This window comes from Rhincodon typus, unplaced genomic scaffold (genome assembly GCF_021869965.1).
Source record: "Rhincodon typus isolate 14 unplaced genomic scaffold, sRhiTyp1.1 hic_rhity00000711, whole genome shotgun sequence".
In the NCBI taxonomy this organism is placed as follows: domain Eukaryota; kingdom Metazoa; phylum Chordata; class Chondrichthyes; order Orectolobiformes; family Rhincodontidae; genus Rhincodon; species Rhincodon typus.
In genome coordinates, this window is record NW_025966349.1 from 1 (window position 1) to 21,211 (window position 21,211).

Sequence of the window (21,211 nt, forward strand, 5' to 3'; positions counted from 1 at the left end):
GAGCTCATCCAAACTCTTGTTTGCACTCTAAAGCGGATTACCCATCCATCCCTTATCTACCAACATTGAACCCGAAACATGTGGCAGTTGGTGTTGCTATCTAATCTTTCCCTCTGCCTCTCCCTACTTGCCAGTCCCTTCAACCCAAGTGCTCTGCATTCCTCTGGCCTCATGCATTTTCTATTTCCTTTAGCCTGTCACTTTGTAGCTTTTATAGACGTGCCATGTTGTTACAATCAAAATAAACCCCACATGTACTTCAAGACTGAAGAGAGGATCTCTGCAAATTCATTCATATTCTGGGTCATAGTTTCAGAGAGCAGCATATGCATTAGATCCATGAAAATTCTGCTAGCTGAACAGGATGTTCCAGCAATTAGACAGACAAGTAAACATCCTTTTCAAAAAAAAAGCTTTTAAAATAACTAAATTACATTGAACTATAATAGAATACTGAATTTAAAAGCTGTTTAAACTAATTAATAGATCAACCAAGCACTATCTGCTCATTTATTCTTTCAATTGTTCCCTTATCTCTGGGCATGGTGCCCCACTTGGAAGATCATTTAATCATGGAGCTGCAACCTCTTCCACCAAGGACAACTGACTTGAATTGTGGAATTATCTACTTTACAAATATCGCAATGCACCTTCCCCCACAATCCCCAAAAGAAAGGGATCTCACCTTGTTTAACTGCAAGTGGGATCTTGAAATCACAGCGATGGTATCTGTGGGGGGATAAAAGTTTTAAATGAATTCCCAGAGTCATTGACTCCATAGAACGGTGATTTTTCACCCCTCCAGCAGTCAGGAGAGTTAAGACCCAAAAAACTGAACTCAATACCTCAGACAATATCAGTTCCACACACGAAATGTCTGAGGTGTTGAAACCACCCATTACATACAGCTGACATTTAGGACAGTCAGAATTCCTATCCCAACCTGTAATGTCAGATGCAGTTCAGAAGAAAAAGAAGTTAACTCTCAAACAAACTGGAGATTGCTCAAAACTAACAAACATTGCCCTGCGATTGCAGCGGAGTTTTAATTTAAATAAACTACACTTCAGTTTTAACAAACATGGGGCAGTGACTGAACAAAAAGACAGACAGTTACAGGCACAGATCTCAGCCAATCTGCAGTAATACTACAAAGTTAATGTGGTATTTTGCCTATCAATTGAAAGTTAAGGCATCAGTATTAGTCCGCTAGAAACTTGTGGCCGCATCAAGCTCAGTTTTACCACTCTTCTCAAGCATACAACAAATGCTGTTGCTCGAGTTGTGCATGTCGACTTGGTATACAAGGCATCTGCACTTTGCTCAGCATCTGTTTAGGCCAATATTTTGCGTACAAGTTGACCTTTCATTTTACAGTTAATAAACACATTTAGGGTTTCATTCTCATTAGGAGTTGACCTCAATTTTTCAGCTCACATACGCGTTTAAGGTTTACTCACGCATAGAATCGAGCAAGCAATGCCAGCCACATTGCCAAGAAAGTGCACGGACATTTAAAACACAAACAGCGGACTATTTGAACAGAAAAGGGTCCTCCTGCACAGGTGGTTCATTTTATGCTCGATGTACAAGTCAACCCAGATTTTGTAACAATTTCATGAAGCTTCACACGTTCACTTCTTTGTTGCAATCCATGGTGCACCTCTCCGACCACGCTGGGATTATTACCCAAGGTAGCCTACATTATTCAAATACTTTGCTCAAGTTACTACATTGGTGGCAAGTTGCTCACCTGTTAAGAGGCATCACACTTGAGCCCACACTAACCTGGTATAATGAACAGAGGTGTACACTTTCTGGCAGGCATTCACTGGACAGCCAGCTAGAGCGAGAACACTGATCAATTTTGACCATTCTCCCACCTTATCTTCATATGGCTGATTTGCCACAGCTTGAGCTGCTGGCCCCAATGAAGAGTTTGGCCCCAGAGTGCATCTATCCACTAGGTCTTGACACAAGTGATACTTGGGAGAGTACTGCCCATGAGGCCCATCATACTGAACAAGGTATATTTTCTACTTGCTTATTACTGAAGTAGCTTAATTTCTTCTTCAATTCAAATGAAGATGCACATGTGTGCCATTAGAAGCAGTGCCAGAATATACTGAAATTGCTCTCAACATTCATTCTGCAGCACTGAAATATACAGGCCCACTTCAATAGCAGGGCAGTCTGGCAGCAACTAACACATTCAGAAAACACTCTTGCAGCAGCTGCAAGCCTTCTGCTGAGTGATCTATAGATGAGATACAGTTCCTTGAGAGTCAGGATGGTTTCTGTACTTCTGTCAAATTGCTGTATTTCAGTCAGGAATCTAGATGTGGAATGTGCCTCAGCTGAACAGTCAGTCAGTGGCAACCCTAGCACGACCTTCACACAAAATCTGACATCCAAATGCTTCCACATCCACACAGACCATCAATTTTTGCCTAGATTGCGAATGCAAATACTTAAAATTACATTGAAGTTTTTTTTCTTACTTAAAAATGACAGTACTGTTTAAAAAAAATATGACAAAATAGAGTTATACAGCACAGAAGGCTAAGTCTAGAAGTCCCACTTGGACATAGGCATACTGCTGCAGTTGACACTCACATATTGAAGTTGTAATGACCTGGGTAGTTCGTGTGAAGGACGAATTTCTTCACTTGATGTGTGGTGGCATCAAACAGGACATCCTGCAGAGGAAAAAAAAGACAGATACAAGTTGTAGAAAGTAAACATTACAAAGCTAACCCAACAAGTGAGACTGCAGATACGCACCACTCCCAGAGTAAAGTAGTTGAAAAAGTAGTCATTGCACTTGGAGGGAACCTGCTTGTGAGGGGATGGAGAGTGGATCTTCATCTGTGGAAACAAAAGCAATCAGTCAATAGGCATAATGTGCATAGATCAATGTTGCATAGGAGCAAGCCTATCACTACACAAGGCCTACAGTAATGTTGGGTAAAACGTACATGGTTTCATAACTAGAATCTCCACAGCCAGTAAGGAGATTTTTGTATTATCAGAGAACGCTGGATATGGGTTCATAGTTCTCAGGCCCTGAATTGAAACTGTACAGAATAGAAAAGTGCTGTCACTGCTTAACAGTCACTAGTATTAGTCAGAAGAAGGAAATTACATGACAGGAAGTGTGCACATACTGCTTGAAAAGCAATTTGCACCAGATGCTACAATTCCTAAGAGCTGTCACAAGTACATTCAGTTTCCGACTTACAGTACAACCCTCAGGGTTTAACTTTCACAAATAGAGCATAAAGGTTGAGCCATGACATATTCAGCATCCACACCTGATCCCCAAGTCACAATTACCTTGTCCTCTGACTTGTAGAAGACTTTATGTGGAGATCCCAGTGCACTCAACACATCCTGGCAAGAATCCCCAAAATACACACAGCGTTCAAACGTATGCATCTTTGTATCTGCCAATACTCCAGGGGCACAACCTGCAACCAGAAAGAGGGGCAGAGGCAGCTTAGAAGCAGTTCAGCACACTAAAGAATTGGGAAACATACTGCAGCTTTCTCTAGAGAGCAAAAGCATTCAAGTTAATACAATACTGGCACCTGGTGACAAAGCAGTTTGCCTCAATGTTTTGCACCATGAAATGTCCATGTTCAGCTTTCAAACAATCCCTACCCTCTTCCCAATGAAGCAGGATCTCAGCTGGATTCAGCAAGTGAAAATTGAATACACTGCAAGGCTACTGTACTAGCCTTAAATAAACACAAGCAGATATTAGGAAAGGGGAAACCTGTCAGCGTTCTCAAACAAAAGACTGTCTGACTTCAAGTGCTGAAGATGGAGAAAGAGTCCTCAATAAATCACCATTCTCTGTAGCTGTGCTACCATGTTAAACAATAATAAATTCTGTAGCAGCCAACAATCTCTCAGTTAAACTCTCAAGATAGCACAATTTAAATTAAATCCTGCATCTACATGGCATTCCATATTTTTAACTAGCATTTTAAGAATTTGTTCTTGCAAATCTGCCCTTTAAGAATCAAGCTAATAAATGCAGACTGAATGAATAAACCAAATTCCTATTTTTACTGCATGGAACTCAAAGATTGTTCACGTTTTGGTCATTGCACTCAGCAGTTCCATGTACCTTTCTGATGCAAACTGCAGATCAGCAGTTTTAGAGATAGCAATAGCTTCATTATTCATAGACTATTAGCTATGACATTTTTTTTTAGAATTTAAGAATCGGAGATGCGAGCTTCTCCAGCTGGGCCAACATTCATTCATTCCCCTCCCCCACCAAATTGTCATTGACATGCTGCTGACTAGCTGCCTTCTTGAATCACTGCAGTCAATTTGGTCTAGGTACGCCCGCAGTACAGTTGAGAAGGCAATTCCAGAATTTTGAACTAGCAGTGAAGGAATGGCAATAAGTTTCCAAGTCAGGGTGGCAAAGCAGCTTGGAGAATAACTTGCAGAAGGCTTTTTTTAAAATCTGCCGCCTTTGTCATTCTAGATGGAAGTGGCCATAGACTTTGGAAACAGCGGTCTAAGCAGACTTAGTGAATTTCTACTTTGTGCTCTAGTTTGTAATTAATCCGTACGGTTGGAGCTCCTCAATGATTTAACAACCACAGCTAAAAGAGACCAAGGTCAGTACCAGTTAATTGAATGCAGTCAGGAGCTGCATTGGGAGGACTGTTGTGAGCCAGCACAGATACAAAAAGGAACAATGGCCTTCTTCTGGGTTGTAACCATTACACAATTTTATTACATAAATTACAATTAGGGGCTATTTAGCTGGCATCCTCACCCAAATATCACCTGTGATTTTGTTATCTCCACAGTCAATCGCTCCATCATTCTCTTGGCCAATCTCATCCTCCGGACTATTCCCAGTCTAATAACAATGATCACACACAGGTGGAAGCTGGCTTTTGTTGTGCATTAGGCTATCAGCAATAAATTGAATTACCACTGCGAGATGCACCTCAAAAAGAGTCAATGGGGCCTCAATTGAAGAGTGGGCAGGCAAGAGACATATGATCAGTCAATTTTTATGAAAACATGATGCTATTGAAAGTAACTAAATAACATTAACTAAATTAATGTCCTGCTTATTGAATTCATCCTGAGACACACCAAAGGAATGAGTCAAATTGAGGTTTTGACAGTTCATAAATTTCAAATAATAGGGCTCTAGTAGAGAGCTACTGCAAGTTTGTGATAAAGATGTTCCAATGGATAGCTTCTGGACCAGCCACAAAAATGTGGTTAGTAGTGTTGGACAGAGTTGAGTATTCTGCAATGACCAACAGCCAGGTAACCCAAAACCGGGCCATCATTTACAAGGCTCAAGTAAGGAGTACAGTGGAATATTCTTCACTTGCTTAAGTAAAGCTCCAATAACGTTCAAAGTTGACACCAAAAAATGAAGCCCATTGATTGTTATTCTATTCACTATGTCATGCATTCATCCCTCCATCACTGGTGCACAGTGGCAGAACTGTGTACCATCTACAAAATGCATTTCAATAACTCACCAAGCCTTTTTCAACAGTACCTCCCAAACCCACAAACACTAACACCAAAAAGAACATGGGTAGCAACACATGGGAACATCTGCAAGCTCCCCTTCAAGCAACACACTATCCAGATTTGAAATATTATTGCTGTCCCTTCACTGTCACTGGGTCAAAATCCTAGAACTTGCCTCTGGCAACGCCCCCATTCCTTATAGCACCGAACGTATCTGCAACATAAAGACTTCAGCTGCTGAATACTCAAATGCTGATCCCATCGATGATATTCATCTTGTGAATAGCTGAGAAGTGTAGGAGAACAGGAAGTACAGTGGCTTTGTTGCAATTATACTTGAGAGAAGATCTCCACTTGGATCCAACTGGTGGACATGCTAATTATTTATTGAAGGAGTGGGCAAAATCCCGAAGGACAGCAAGCACTGCACACCCAATGTACCCAAGCAGGGCCAGAAGCAATTCTAGACACAGACTGTTTAGTTGATAACTAAGCAATGATGTCCATGTTTTATCATGCTACCATGTGGCTAGACCTCTGGGGAGGTAATGTCAGGAAGACATTACCTCTTTTCAACCAACAGATCAAACTCTGCCCTCGTTAGAGGGGGTCAGGATGGAAACGCACAGCAGAAAGGCACAGGCACACCAGGGATAGGAAGTACTTTTGAAGAAAAATTTGTCCCAATTACTCAGTCAAATGTATTCCAGCTTGCAGAAAATGAAAAGCTTTCCTGGTGATGTGGGAGAACTATTCCCATACAGTATCAAGTAGAGGCTGACAGAATAACAACACTACATGAAGTGGCAAAGTGAGCTAACACATCCACTCCAAGGCTCTCAGATAGTTGTCTTACAATTACTGCAGCTCCCATTTAGGATTTACCTACCCATGAAGCGTGTGCTAAATCTAGCTCTTTCCAACCTCCACAAAATATCCAGAAAAATTAAAACTGTAAACATACAGGTCAGCTGCACACAGAACTGTCAAGGTTCAGAAATTGTAGAGTTTCCATTTATGCGTTCTCACTACCTTACCATTGAGAGTTTAAATATTTAATGATAATTAGTTAATAATAATTATTATAGTAACTAATTCCTTTCCCTCATGGTGCTCAAGCTCTAAATCTATTAAGAGGCTAAGTAAGGGAAGCATTCAGAGACGTAAAATATTAAGACAATATACAGATGGGAAAATTTGCATTCTCTCAACATTTGCTTTGCAGTAAGAGAAGCCATTAAGTACTTAAGGAAGAGTATCAAGAATGATAAATTATTTGGAATACTCTGAACCAGGGTATTGGAGCAAAAAAAAAAAACAGTTGTGTCCTCTATATAGCAGGGAGTGTGTCACAGTATTAAACAGATGACTGCTGATTGTGAAGAAAGAAAAACATCAACTCTTATTGCACACTCCCATAGCACAGGTACTACACATGGGAGTCAAGCACAGAATATACACAGTCCAAGCCCGATCCCACTGGTCAAGGACACAGGATATATCCCCCATGTTACCCTCACAGCTAACTCAAATGTAGTTAGAGTCAGAGTACAGCACGGGAACAGATCCTTCAGTCCAACTTGTCCATGATGACCAGATAACCTAAATAAATCTAGTCCCATTTGCCAGCATTTGGCCCATATCTCTTTAAACCCTTTCTAATGATATATCCATCCAGATGCCTTTTAAATGCTGCAGTTGTACCAGCCTCCACCACTTTCTCTGGCAGCTCATTCCACAGATGCACTACCCCCTGCATGGAAAAGTTGTCCCTTAGATTTCTTTAAAATCTTTCCTCTCTAACCTTAATTCTATGCCACCTAGTTTCGGACACCCCCATCCACTGGGAAAGACCTTGTCTTTTCACCCTATCCATGTGCCTTATGATTTTATAAACTTCTATAAGGTCACCCCTCAGCCTGACACGCGGGGAAAATAGCCCCAGCCTATTCAGCCTTTCCCTACAGTTCAAAACCTCCAACCCTGGCAACATCCTGGAAAATCTTTTCTGAACCCGTTCAAGTTTCACAACATCCTTCCTACAGCAGGGCAACCAGAATTGTTCTTAGTATTGAAAAAGTGGCCTAATTAATGTCCTGTACAGCTGCAACATTACCTCCCAACTCCTATACTCAATGCACTAACCAATAAAGGCAAGCATACCAAATGCCTTCCTCACTAGCCTATCTACCTGCGACTCCACTTTCAAGGAACTATGAACCTGCACTCCAAGGTCTTTTTGTTCAGCAACACTCTCCAGGATCTTACCATTAAGTATACAAGTCCTGCCCTGATTTGCCTTTCCAAAATGCAGCACCTCCCATTTATCTATCTAAATTAAACTCCATCTGCCACTCCTCATCTGACCAAGATCTCTTTGTTCTCTGAGGTAGCCTTCTTTACTACCCACTACACCACCTATTTTGTCATCTGCAAACATACTAACCATATTTCCTACATTCACATCCAAATTATTCATATAAATGTCAAGAAGCAATGGACTCACCATCGATCCTTGTGGCACAACACTGGTCACAGGCCTCCAGCCTGAAAAGCAACCCCCCACCATCACCCTCTGTCTACCTTTGAGCCAGTTCTATATCCAAATGGCTACTTCTCCTTGTATTCCATGTGATCTAACCTTGCCAAGCAGTCTACCATGAGGAGCCTTGTCAAACACTTTACGGAACCACAGCTCTGCCCTCTATCCCCTTTGTAACTTCAAACAACTCAAGTTAGTGAGACACTATTTCTCATGCACAAAGTTACACTGACTATCCCTAATCAGTCCTTGCCTTTCCAAATACATAAATCCTGTCCCTCAGTAATCGCTCCAACAACATACCCATCACCAACATCAGGCTCACTGGTCTATAGCTCCCTGGCGTTTTCCTTACCACCTTTCTTAAATAGTGGTACCATGTTAGCCAACCTCCAGTCTTCCAGCACCTACCTGTGACTATCGATGACACAAATATTTCAGGAAGAGGCCCAGCAATCACTTCCCTAGCTTCCCAGAGTTCCAGGGTACACTGGGTCAGTTCCCAAGGATTTATCCACCTTTATGCATTTTAAAGCATCCAACACCACCTCCTCTGTAATATGGACATTTAAGATGTTGCTATTTATACTCCATGTTGTATGTCTTCCATAATCCTGCTTCATAGTAAACACTAATGCAAAATACTCATTTAGTATCTCCCCATCTCAAATTCCACACGTAGGCAATCTTGCTGTTTAAGGGGTCCTATTCTCCTCCCAGTTACCCTTTTGTCCTAACTGTATTTGTAGAATCCCTTTGGATTCTCCTTAACCCTATTTGCCATGTCCCCTTTTTGCCCTCCTGATTTCCCTGGAGTGTACCACTACTGTTGTTATACTCTTCTAGGGATTCACTTGATCTCTGCTGTCTATGCCTGGCATGCTTCCTTTTTCTTGATCAAAAGCTCAATTTATCTAGTCATCTAGCATTCCCTACACTTCACAGCCTTGCCCTTCACCCCAACAAGAACATACTGTCTCTGGATTCTCATTATCTCATTTTTGAAGACTTCCCATTTTCTAGCTGTCCCTTTACCCGAGACCATCCGCCACCACCATACCTCGCCAACACCCCCCCACCAACCCCCTCACACAAGTCAACTTTTGAAAGTTCTTGCTTACATATGGAAACTTCCTGACTCGCAGTGTTTGACTTTACAAAACATGGTTAGTTTAACCACTGAGCATTCTTCAAAATGAAAAATTCAACAAATATTATATTGTTTGCCCTTCAGACAACGCTACAAAGATCATTAAACCTACATTTCTAGTCGTACAAATACTTTGATCTTTATCTTAAAATAGAGATTCATACTTGCGTATTGCTCCACTTGTAACACGAGACTTTCTTGCCTCACTGATCCAAAGTAGTTGTACCTTCTGCTCGAGTTGGAAGGAACAGGCTACTTAACCATAGGAATCATCATAACCAAACTAAATCTTATCGACATACATTGTTCACATGCAGTTTGCAGTCACCAGAATTGTTGAAGATTGAGAAATATAAAATTTTCCTCTTCTAAACCAGTGACAGATCATTTGTGGTACCTCCAGGATAGAGGTTAACCGACTGAGCACAGACTGGGAAATAATCATCCCTAGTTTAAATGCTACAGAATAGGTCTCAGCTAGGCATACATTTAATCACCTTAACCAGCAGGGGGAGGTGGAGCACCATTCCAGTAGAGATTCAAAAATACGTTGCTCTAACTTTGGTGAAGAACTCCCTGCTGGTTTGAAGTCACTCAGAACTACGAAGCCGCCTACCTGGCATTCCTTCATACCAATAAAGCTCAGGGGTGGCCCTTATGGCTTCATGCAGAATGGAACAGTATGAGAAAGCACACATCACCATTCTGGAAAGACAAACTGCTTTGTTCCTGTGAGAGTTCAGTCTGAAAAGCATCGCAGCTACAACTTGTATTTATCAAAATCTGACCTCAGCAAGGTGATTTAAAATGCAAAACTCACGAAGCCCAAGGACTCAATCTATAAATGGTGTATATTGACATAGATTAAAACATACTTTAGTGAAATCTTAACTCACATTTTCACAACTATGCAAGTAGGGGTTTCCAATTTTTAAGATTACAAAGCATTAAGCTCAGTTAGACACAGTGTAAATATTTCTGAGCCATGACGATCAGAAAGATACACCCTAAAAGCAGTCAAAAAGCCAGATATTGAATGAGTTTGCAACATTTTAAACTCAAACTATTTTAAGAAGCAAATGCCACTTACAGCACAAGCTAAGCAATCACCTGCAGATTTAAAAAAAAACCGCCATTGTACACGACGTAGGAAGGTTTGCTGAAGAGATCTCCCTGCTCTGCTTTAAAGAAACTGGCATTCTCAAAACCCCTCAATTACCAGAGCAGAGAGATAACAGTCTCAATATGAGGCTTACTGAAACATTTGCTGAGACTCAGAGTTCAACATAGAGGCCTGAACTCAAAGTTCTGACTCAGAACCAGGATTGCCAACTGAGCCAAGCTTATGTCAAAAGTCATGCAAGATAACACACTGCTGGTAGTATTCACAGAAGAAAAAGTATGTGTTTATCAGGCTGACCTCATTAAATAATGCTTGAAAGATTCACCTCAGCCAATGACAAGCACTGGACACCAGCAGGGTGCGCATGCCATCACCTGGAGTGGCTCCTATTGTTTTACAGCAACAGGATAAATTTCCTGGCTTTCTTCCACACCACAACTGAAGAGCTACATATAAAAGTGTACCCAGGAGTTCACTAAACAGAATGAATGAACCATTACTTTAGGACTCTTATTAAGTGGGTCAGATTTCCTCTTCCTCCATCAATACCAATGATTTTTGTTTTACCTGCTGTCAGTAGTCGCAGACGGAGGCCCAGGGGTCCCATGAAATCGCTTAATACTTCAACAGTTTCTGCATACACGTTACCATAGAAACAACTCAGTGGCATCATAGGAGCTCTATAAAAGCCAGATTATTGCACTTAGTAAATGTAATTTGAAAAAAATCCCACTGAAATATACTACCTTCAGAGCCTCAGACTTGTTGTATAATTTCAGTATTGTGTTTTTACAAAGTACTACTGTCTGGATAACATGTTGGAGTGAATATTAAACTCGAGAATGAGAATACTTTGTTGTGTAGCATAACTTTAATTAGACTTTAATATTTTACAGAACAATACTCATGCACATACACAGCAAGCAAGTGCCATTGACTAACCAAGCCTAAGCTTTAACAACCCCCGCCCCCCCCACCATAACAAGGCTTTGGGTAGTCATAAAATACATCACAAAGGTGCTGCCCATTAAAGGGGCACTGTTGCCAAACACATTCCAGGTTTCTCATGCAAGGCCAATATAGAAATTACCAGAAAAGTGCAGCTTTAGGCATTTGTTTTGAAATTGCCATAATGTTGATATTCAGTGTTCAGTTCACTAATTTTCTGCTTCATTAAAATTAACGTACAGCACAGATTTTTGTACATTGGAAAGATGTGTTGCACAATGGGAATATGACACGAGGCAACAAACAATTGGGGAAATCACAGGATATTCATCTCTTGGACAGTCTACTTACTTTGTATCTTGTAGACTGTTTGCAGTGTATATATACATGCGTTTCACGGTAGCACCATGGGGAATCTGCAGGGAAGCCAGGCCATGGGCAAATTTGGGCTGTGTAAACACAAATTCGTCAAACATTTGTTTTATTAAAATCAGCAAGAGCTAATGACCAAAAGGGAAATAAAAGAAAAAAAAAAGAAAAAAGTCCTGATCCCACTAGCCAAGCAATAAGCCTATAACTCCCTGGTTACATCCAACTCGCTCCTTCCACCAAATCTACAGCTTTCATCATTCTCAGTCCTCAAAGCCTCCAGTAGTCCCCATGCAGATCTTTAACATGGATCTTCAGGATTGCCTCTCCACTGTTATAAAATCTAAAGTAGGTTGTGCTTATTATCCCGACACTTTGCATGCATCCTGCCTCACTATCTGTCCCTCTGCCCTCACCTCTTCCTTTTGCACACCTTGAATCTATTGTGCCTCAATCTCAGCCCCGGGACAACTCAATTTCCCATTCCCTTCATGTCCTGCCCAGTTTAGTCACTGTGGGACTTCTCTTCTTTGCAGGAAGCACTTATTTTCTTGGTGAAAAACAAAGGTAAAAGTGGCACTGACCCATAACCCCACATATTCACGACTTCTGCATTAATCAGGTTCTTCCAGGAATTCTCCCAAGGGAGTGGTTGGCACAATATTGGAACTACAACTAGGAGAGGTATTGAACCTAGAAGACAATGAGGTGAAAGATTATCACTTCCCTTTGGTTCAACTCACTGCACTTGCCAATGCAGGTCCACAGCAGCATGTCTCACCGCTTCTACCTCATGTTTCATACCCGAGAGAGACACACAGCAGACTGGCGGAAGGACCTAACTGGGGAGGAGTGGTTAAAAACAAAGTGGGACCAGAATTCACCGTCTTTGGCTGAGCAGCTATATTTCCCACTCGATTAGATTCTGCAATGGAAGTAGTACAGGCCAGGAAAATTTTTAGGTCCACTGAAAAATGACCTAAACTTCAGCTTAGGAAGAGGATAGAGGAATAACAGAAAACTGACTTGGCCAGATGCGCTGAGTGCGTTTTTAAACAACACAGAGGGGGACCTTTTGGCCCATCATGTCCACAGTGGTCAAACATCCATGTACTCTAATCCCATTATCCAGCACTTGACCCATTGTTATTTCCGATGGCATTTCAAATGCTCATCTAAATAGTTCTTAAACGTCTTTAGGATACCCACCTTGACTTTGCTTTTAGGCAGTGAATTACACATACTTTTAATGTTCTGGGGAAAAACATTTCTCAAATCTCCTGTTCCTTACCCTAAATCAATGCCACTGTTATCAACGCCTCTAAAACCACTCTACTAAAGGGAAATGTTCCTCCCTATCTACCTTGTCTGTGCCCCTCAGAACTTTGTACATCCCAGATTCCCCTCAGCCAGCTCTGCTTTAAGAGAAACAGCACCAGCCTATCCAGCCTCTCTTCATAACTGAATCACCCTAGTCCAGATAACATCCTAGTGAAACAAAAACAGAAAGCTGTTGGAGAAACTCCAAGTCTGGCAGCACCTGTGGAGAGAAAGCAGAGTTAACGTTTCGGATCCATTCTTCGGAACTTCTGCATCGTAACATATATAGCACCATTATAACCTCCTTACACTTGTATTCAATGCCTTGACTAATAAAGTCAAATATCCCTATGCCTTACTAACCTTACCTTCGTGCCCTGCTACCTTCAAGTATCTATGAGCATGCACACCAAGGCCTCTTGATCCTCTGCACTTCCTAGGGTCCTTCTGTTTATTGTTTGCACCCCAAAATGCATCACCTCAATTTTCAGGATTGAATTCATTTGCTACTGTTCAATCCATCTGACCAACCCAACAATATCACCCCGAAATGTTACCTCCTCACTGCTTGCCATACCAATGTTCATGTAAACTGCAAACGTACTGATCATACCTCCTGCATTCAGGTCCAAATCATTAGTGTACACAACAAACTGCAAAAAGAGTCAACACCGAACTTTGTGGTACACCTCAGGACACAGGATTCCAGTCACAGAAACATCCTTCAAACATGACCTTCCGCTTCCTACCACTAAGCCAATTTTGGATCAAGACTGCTAAACTGGTTTTAGCTTCTTAACCAGTCTATCTTGTGAGACCTTGTCAAAAGACTTAAAATTCATGCAGACTACATCAATTGCAATATCTTCAGCTACACACCTAGTCACCGGTTGGAAAAATCAAATCAAACTTGTTAGACATAATTCTCCCCTGCCATGCTGACTAGCTTGATTAATCTTTGCCTCTCCAAGGGGAGGTTAATTCTGTTTCTCAATTTTATCCAAAAGTTTCCCCATCACAGATGTTAAATTCATTGGCCTATATTTGTCTGTTTTATCCTTATCACCCTTATTGACTAATACTACCATATTAGCAGTGCTCCAACTCTCTGGCACCTCTCCTGTGGCCAGTGAGGATTTGAAAAAATAAATGTCCAGGCCTCTGCATTCTCCTCCCAACAGCAGCCTGGCATACATCTCATCTGGGAGTACCATTTTAATCCTGAATAGGCCCTACTCTTTTATTGGTAATTCTCTTATCCCAGCACATTTATAAAACCCCTTTAAGATGTCCTTGATGTTGCCTGCCAGTGTTTTCTCATGTCCCCCTAGTTTTTTTTTGACCAAAAAGAATTCTCATCCTCTGTGTCTCTCATCCCCAAACAGCTATCCTTCCAGATAACGAGTGATGACAGGCTTGTAGGTTGATAGTGCTTTACAGCCAGCTTTATCCAAAATCCTTAACTGATGCTCATAGCAAGAATCAATTGATAGCGATACAAGGTAGAAAACTTGACTAATCTTCTAATTCATGTAGAGAATTTTCAGTCTTGGCAGCTCCATAATGTAAATTTAATCCAAAACTCATGATCAAGTTTAGAGTTTCCTGGTTGGTGCCAGTTCCCAAACTGGGCTGTGCTTTTACCAACTAAGCCATCATTGGTGGGAGTGGTGGGGACTTGTGGATTTGATCAGAAGAAAGCAATGATACAATCCAAACAACAGACAACTTCAGCCCAAGTTGGAGCAAAGTTGTAACTCTCCTCAAGGTAAAAGACACTTTGGAGCTGGTCTCCTCACCTCAAATTTTGGAGCTTCTTTCCAGGAGTCCAGTTGAAAGGAAAAGGAAAGCCCTCGGAAATTGAGATGAAAAAGTTGTTCAGCTGCATTGTACACTAGAATGGAGGGTAAAGGGATCATGACAAATCGTTAAAAATTAGTGAACTTCATCAAGTAAACAAACTATAAAGCATCTTCTTAGAACCCTCCCACCATTGCTGTACATACAAAATCAAATTTACCTTAAGTCAACTCACTTAATTCAGGCTTAAAATTTATAATATAATATTTTTATTCAACTTTCTGTAAACACACAGATCTCACTTACCTCCAGGGTGGGTTGCTCCAAATGACTGGTCAATCTGCTCTATGGTTGGAGCTATAGCCTGAGAGTTGAAGTGTACACCACTGCAGTGGAATAAAGAATAAATCAAAGATTTAAAAAACAATACAGATTGGAGACTAACCCAGGAGGGGGAAAAACAGGTTATAATGTCTTTGTCTTCCCCATCTCCTCCACAATAAAGTCAAGCAAGTGGTCTATTATAGTTGGAAATCATGCACAATGGCAGACCGACAGCAGAAATGCTTGATTTGTTTGTAGTTTGCTACAAACTGAATACATAAAGGGACAACACTTCACTGTTCCTCCCAGTGATATGGTCATTCTTTCCACACCCTCCCCATTGCTCGACACCACACAGTTTGAGTGAGGTTCCCTGTGAAGGGGCAAAGTACAGTATTGGAACCCAAACCCTCGCTTTCTTCCAGTGCTTCTGCTCTACAGAGTTTAAAAGTTCACCCCAAAGATATGGTTGAACTTCAGTACTTACATGTGCCCCAATATTTGTGAAAGCTTGAAAGGGAAGTGTTATGATGCCCTTAGAATCAAATGCCCTGCACCACTCCTACACCAGTGCTTCCAATAACTCTTGTTTAATGATTTGAAGCAAGATTTTGGAGGTGTTTCCCCTTCCAGATCCAGATGCAATTCGATCAATTACACCAAACATGAAGGGAGAGTTTTGATGGAGATTAGTGAGCACCAATCAAGGTCAGTCCTGGTGGTTTATGTATCCAATGGATAAATTGTAGGGTAGAAACTTCACTCAGGAGGCCAGTCAAAGAATTCCAAAAGAACACAAAACAACCTTGTGTGGTCCTGATCAGCTGCCATGAAGCTGGCTCTCAAATCAGTTTCACAATTGCCACTGAGCACTGTACAATCAGATGGATTGAAAATTAAGTTAGTAAACTGCATTTGTGGGCTGAATGGACCATACATTCAAGATCTGAAAAACTGTTTGAGAAATTGAGACTTTTATTAACTTGAAAACAAGTGGCCTTATGATGAAAACCAATTGAAAGTTATACACACATTACCACAGCTTCTTTTAGAAACAATATACCTTTTTAACATCACATATGATGGTTTATGGAGAGTACAGCGATCCCCAATTATATATGCAGTTTCAGAAAATGCATTGTCTCAATATATTATATTATATTATGTTATATAATGAGCCATGGTGAAGGTGGAGAGGAGAGAAGGGGGAGAAAGGGGGAGAGAAGGGGAAGGAGGGCATAGGTTTAAGCTGAAAAGGGAAGATTTAAAAAAGCCTGAGGAGCAACTTTTTTTGGTGGGTGTATGTAATGAACTGCCAGAGGAAGTGGTGGAGGCAGGTACAATTACAACATTTGAAAGGCATTTTGATAGATACATGAATAAGAAATGTTTAGAGGGATATGGGCCAAATGCAGGCAAATGGGACTAGTTCAGTTTAAGAAACCTGGTTGATGCAGATGGGTTGGACCGAAGAGTCCATTTTCATGCTGTATGACTCTATGGCAAAGTGTTCCAAGGGATTGAAGGGATACTGGAACAGTAGCACATGATGGATCAGCTACAATCTTGATTGAAGAAGAAGCAGGCTCAAAGTAACAAACGGCCTTCTCCAGCTCTTATTTCTCTTGTTTTACAACATTCATTCATACATATAATGGGTGCTTATGATATTTGAAATGGTAGAGAAAGAGATTGCGACCTCTGAATCAGTCACGAAGGCACATAACGTAGTCACTGAGTTCAGCAAATCCATATCAGCTCTACAGGGGAATTCAGTCAACCTCATTCTATCCCATGCAAGTTCAATTCCTTCAAATTTCTAGACAGTATCTTTTTGAAGTCATGGTGTCCAGTTGCATAACCCACCCTTGCACCTGCAAATTCTCATTATCACTTTCCTGTTTAGAAAAAAGTACTTCATATCACAGGCCCCAACCCATTCCACTAAAACTTGCCCAAAGACTTAAACCAGAGGTCCACTGTCCTTGTACCATTAGTTAGTACAAACAGCTTTATTCCCTACTTTATCTAAACCCAGCTTCTCAACCTAATCTTGTTACTGAAATCACTTACCACTGGAACTATTCTAGTAAATCTCCTCTCCACCCTCAAGGATATCACATCCTTCCAAGTGTGGTCACCAGATTTAGTCTGATCAAAGCTTTATAAAAGGTTCAGAACAACTTATTGAATGTCTCAAATCCAAAGCGTAATTATAAGTCCTGAAATAACTCCTCACGTAAACAAACAACAGTGTGGTTCCCTAAACATTTAATGTTTCATCTTTCATCCATAATTAGCTGTAGCCCTTGTGGGCCATAGACATTCCCTTCTGTTCTCCGCAATTTTTGATGTCACTGTCATTCCTCCCTCCATCCACCGATCCAATCCTTCTCTAATGAGTTGTGTTCTTGTCTGGATGTTTTAACTTCTATTGCCACCTACGTTAGAATCACCCAGCCCTTTCTAGTAGTTGTATTTTCTCAATATCCACAAGACAAATTTTCATCTTCCCACTTAAAACTCTATAAACTTTTCCCTCAATTGACAGTGGACATACACTGAAATACTTTCCTATGGCAGTGATATGCAAATACTAATTACAAAGTAGAAGTAAGGCATCTTTGTTGCAATATCCTTGTTTCTTTACTGTGACAAGTGCTGGTAAATTGCCAAAATAAATATTCTGTGTGGATGGCTAAGAATAAATTGTAATGAAGAGAGTAGTTTTATTGGCCGATAAAACTATGCTAACATGGCTGTATTGCCAAAGTGCAAATTCTTCAAAAGAGATCTTACTTTTAGCTGCATCATAGTTGGAGGACAGGAGACTCTGAAGCATCCTGAACTTTCTTCACAAAATCACTTGGTGGAAACGTCTGAGCAGCATCCACCAGAGCCTACCCTACTGACCCCAACTGCCAAAAGTGCAGGAAAATACAGCGAAAGGATACGAATATCAAAAATGTTCAATCTAGCAATTGAGATTGCCAAAAATCTTCAAGAAACTGGGGAAAGATAACCCTCAGATGAATTCTAATGCTTGGATGTTTGTTTTAAGTCAATGTTCTGATATGTCATTTGAGAGAGAGTTTCTTAAAAAAACCAGACCCACTAAGATTTGGAAAGCCAGGGGCATATGGGACAGGCAAGTGCTGTAAGCCAGAAAAAAAAAAAATGCATGTCCAAGTCCTGCTCCACTGAGTTGAAATCCAAATCTCACCTTCACTGGTCTAGAATGAATCAGCTGGAATGTTTTATAGCAGAGGGGAAAAAAACTCAGCAATTTAAAATAAAGCTTTTTAGTACACGATTAATGAAGATTGAGGAGAAGGGAGCTTAATTGAGATGAACATGACGTGTTGCATTTTGGTAGGGCAAATTAGGGCAGGACGTATACAAATAATGATAGGGCACTGGAGAGCATTGCCTAACAAAAAGAGACTTAAGTGTGCAGGTGTAGAGTTCCATGAAAGCGGAGGCACAGGTAAGCAGGATGGTGAAGATGGCATCTGGTCTGCTTGCCTTCAATCGGTCAGTGAATTGAGTATAGGAGTTAGGATGTCATGTTGTAGCTGTTCAGGACATTGGGGATGCCACTTTTGGAATACTGCTTTCAATTCTGGTCTCCCTGCTATAGGAAAGATTTAGAAACTTGAAAGGGTTCGGACAAGTTTAGCAAAGATGTGGTCAGGATTGGAGGGTTTGCGTTATAGGGATATGCTAAGTAGGTTGGGGTATTTTCCCTTGAGCATAGGAGGCTGAAGGGTGACCTTAGAGGTTTATAAAATCACAAGCAGCATGGATAGTGTAAAAAGTCAAGGTCTTTATTCCCCAGAATAGGAGTCCAAAACTAGAGGGACTGTGTATAAAGGCAAGGGGCAGCTTTTTCATGCAGAGGGTTGTGCGTGCATGGAATGAGCTGCCAGAGGTGGAGGAGACAGGTATATTTACAATATTTAAAAGGCATTTGGATGGGTACATGAATAGGAAGAGTTTAGAGGGACATGACCAAACGCTAGCAGATGGGAATAGATCAGTTTAGGATATTGAGTCAGCATGGACAAGTTGGACCAAAAAGGTCTGTTTCAGTGTTGTATAACTTTACGGCTATGAACTCCTAAATTAGATCATATCTGATGAAAGAATGATACTGTGTTGTCTGTGTACACAAGGAATAATTACAGTAACTTTATAGGTCTTCCATTTCAAACGGTCACAAGCACCAACTTACTTTTCAAAAGGCACACACTACGGTACTAGCATTGCAAGTCTAACTCCAAAATCTGCAGAGTCTGCAGCAATGAAAGAGTAATTTGATTATTGCATCAAAAGCTGGTGTCGTGGGCTTTAATTGGAATCCAAAGTCTGTTTCTCAAACTGTTAAACTTCAGACATGGTTTGAATGACCAGTTCTGGGAATTTTTTTTATTCATTTGTGGGATGTGGGCATTGCTGGCTGGCCAGCATTTCTTGCCCATCTCTAGCTGCCCTTGAGAAGGTGGTGGTGAGCTGCCTTCTTGAACTGCTGCAGTCCTCCTGCGGTGGGTTGACCCACAATGCTATTAGGGATGGAATTCCAGGGTTTTGACTCAGCAACAGTGAAGGAACGGTGATACATTTCCAAGTTAGGATGGTGAGTGACTTGGAGGAAAACTTGGAGGTGGTGGTGTTCCCACATGTCTGATGCCCCTGTCCTTCGAGATGGAAGTGGTCGTGGGTTTGGAAGGTGCTGTCTGAGGATCTTTGGTGGATTTCTGCAGTGCATCTTGTAGATAGTACACACTGCTGCTACTGAGCGTCGGTGGAGGAGGGAATGAATGCTTGTGGATGTAGTGCCAATCAAGCGGGCTGCCTTTTCCTGGATGGTGTCAAGCTTCTGGTGTTGTTGGGGCTGCACTCATCCAGGCAAGTGGGGAGTATTCCATCACACTCCGGACTGGTGCCTTGTAGATGGTGGACAGGCTTTGAGAAGTCAGGAAGTGAGTTACTCGCCGCAGTATTCCCAGATTTTGGCCTGCTCTTGTAGCCACTGTGTTAATGTGGGGGGGTCAAGTTGAGTTTTTGGTCAATGATAAACCCAGGATGTTGATAGTGGGGGATTCAGTGATGGTAATACCATTGAATGTCAAGGGGGAGTGGTTAGATTCTCTCTTATTGGTGATGGTCATAGCCTGGCATTTGTGTAGCATGAACGACACTTGCCACCACTTTGTGAAGGAAGTTGGATTTGAGCTTTGGTCTCTTCCTGTGCTCAACTTGCTAAGTTTCTGTTTGGTCAAAGTATAAACCTTGCTTTGCCCTTATAAGTTACCATGGTGTTCCATCATTAAAGCTAAGTGCAAAAAGTCTAGATATAGTTCTGATTTACCAGCGGGGGGGGGGGGGGGGGGGGGGGGGGGGAAGGGGCAAGCAAGAAAACAATTCAATTACATTACCTTTAAAAAGGTTTAGGAACAAAAAGATAAATGTGAATATAGCATGTGGTCTTTTGGGGTTATTCTGCCAGAAAATTCTCAGTTACATTTTTCAAAAGCATTGGCAAAATTACTTTCATTGGTCTATAGATAGGATTCTAGCAAAATTGTCACGAGGGAAACAGTAAAAATACTCACCAGTATTTCAATTTAACTTTACTCAAGTCATAAACTTCAATGACCTAAACGGGTGGGAAATAAAAAAAAGATCAGTTTTACTATTGTCTCACATATCCCATTAGATTTGGAGAGCGAGATCCCTCTCTGGTGGCACTCCACGTACATTGCAATTCTGTGTTGTTTAGACTCCTCCCTACCACCCTGTTGTAAATAATAGGGCACGGAAAACAAATGAGTTGTGTTGTATGTTTAAGTAGCTGCCATGAATCCTGGAGTGATCAACGCAAAAATTAGATGAACATGTACCTTGTTGAAGAACTTTTTAAAAAAAAAAAAAAAGCCACTCTCCATCAAAGGTGTTTGAGTAACTGGAAAATGCCCCAAGCTTTACCACCTTCCAACTTCATTGAGGAATGTTAGCACCGGTACCCACAACTTAGGGAGAGATAGAGAATCACATTTGGTGACAGTGCAGAAATTCACCAAAAGGAAGCTACTTACCATGTCAGGTG

The 21,211-nt window shown here is 41.2% G+C and overlaps 1 protein-coding gene across 1 annotated transcript in view; it reads right to left on the reverse strand.

The window, feature by feature from the left end:
- Positions 1-548: 548 nt before the first annotated feature.
- phaf1 (phagosome assembly factor 1) overlaps positions 549-21,211 on the reverse strand; it is a 40,547-nt gene continuing 19,884 nt past the window's right edge. Inside the window, exons 3-11 of the mRNA XM_048621491.1 lie at positions 20,718-20,761; positions 15,085-15,164; positions 14,778-14,872; positions 11,641-11,738; positions 10,909-11,021; positions 3,337-3,470; positions 2,785-2,868; positions 2,617-2,699; positions 549-729 (exon numbers count right to left, since the gene is read on the reverse strand). Coding sequence (XP_048477448.1) covers positions 567-729; positions 2,617-2,699; positions 2,785-2,868; positions 3,337-3,470; positions 10,909-11,021; positions 11,641-11,738; positions 14,778-14,872; positions 15,085-15,164; positions 20,718-20,761 — 894 coding nt within the window. The 3' untranslated portion in view covers positions 549-566. The remainder of the gene's footprint in view (positions 730-2,616; positions 2,700-2,784; positions 2,869-3,336; positions 3,471-10,908; positions 11,022-11,640; positions 11,739-14,777; positions 14,873-15,084; positions 15,165-20,717; positions 20,762-21,211) is intronic.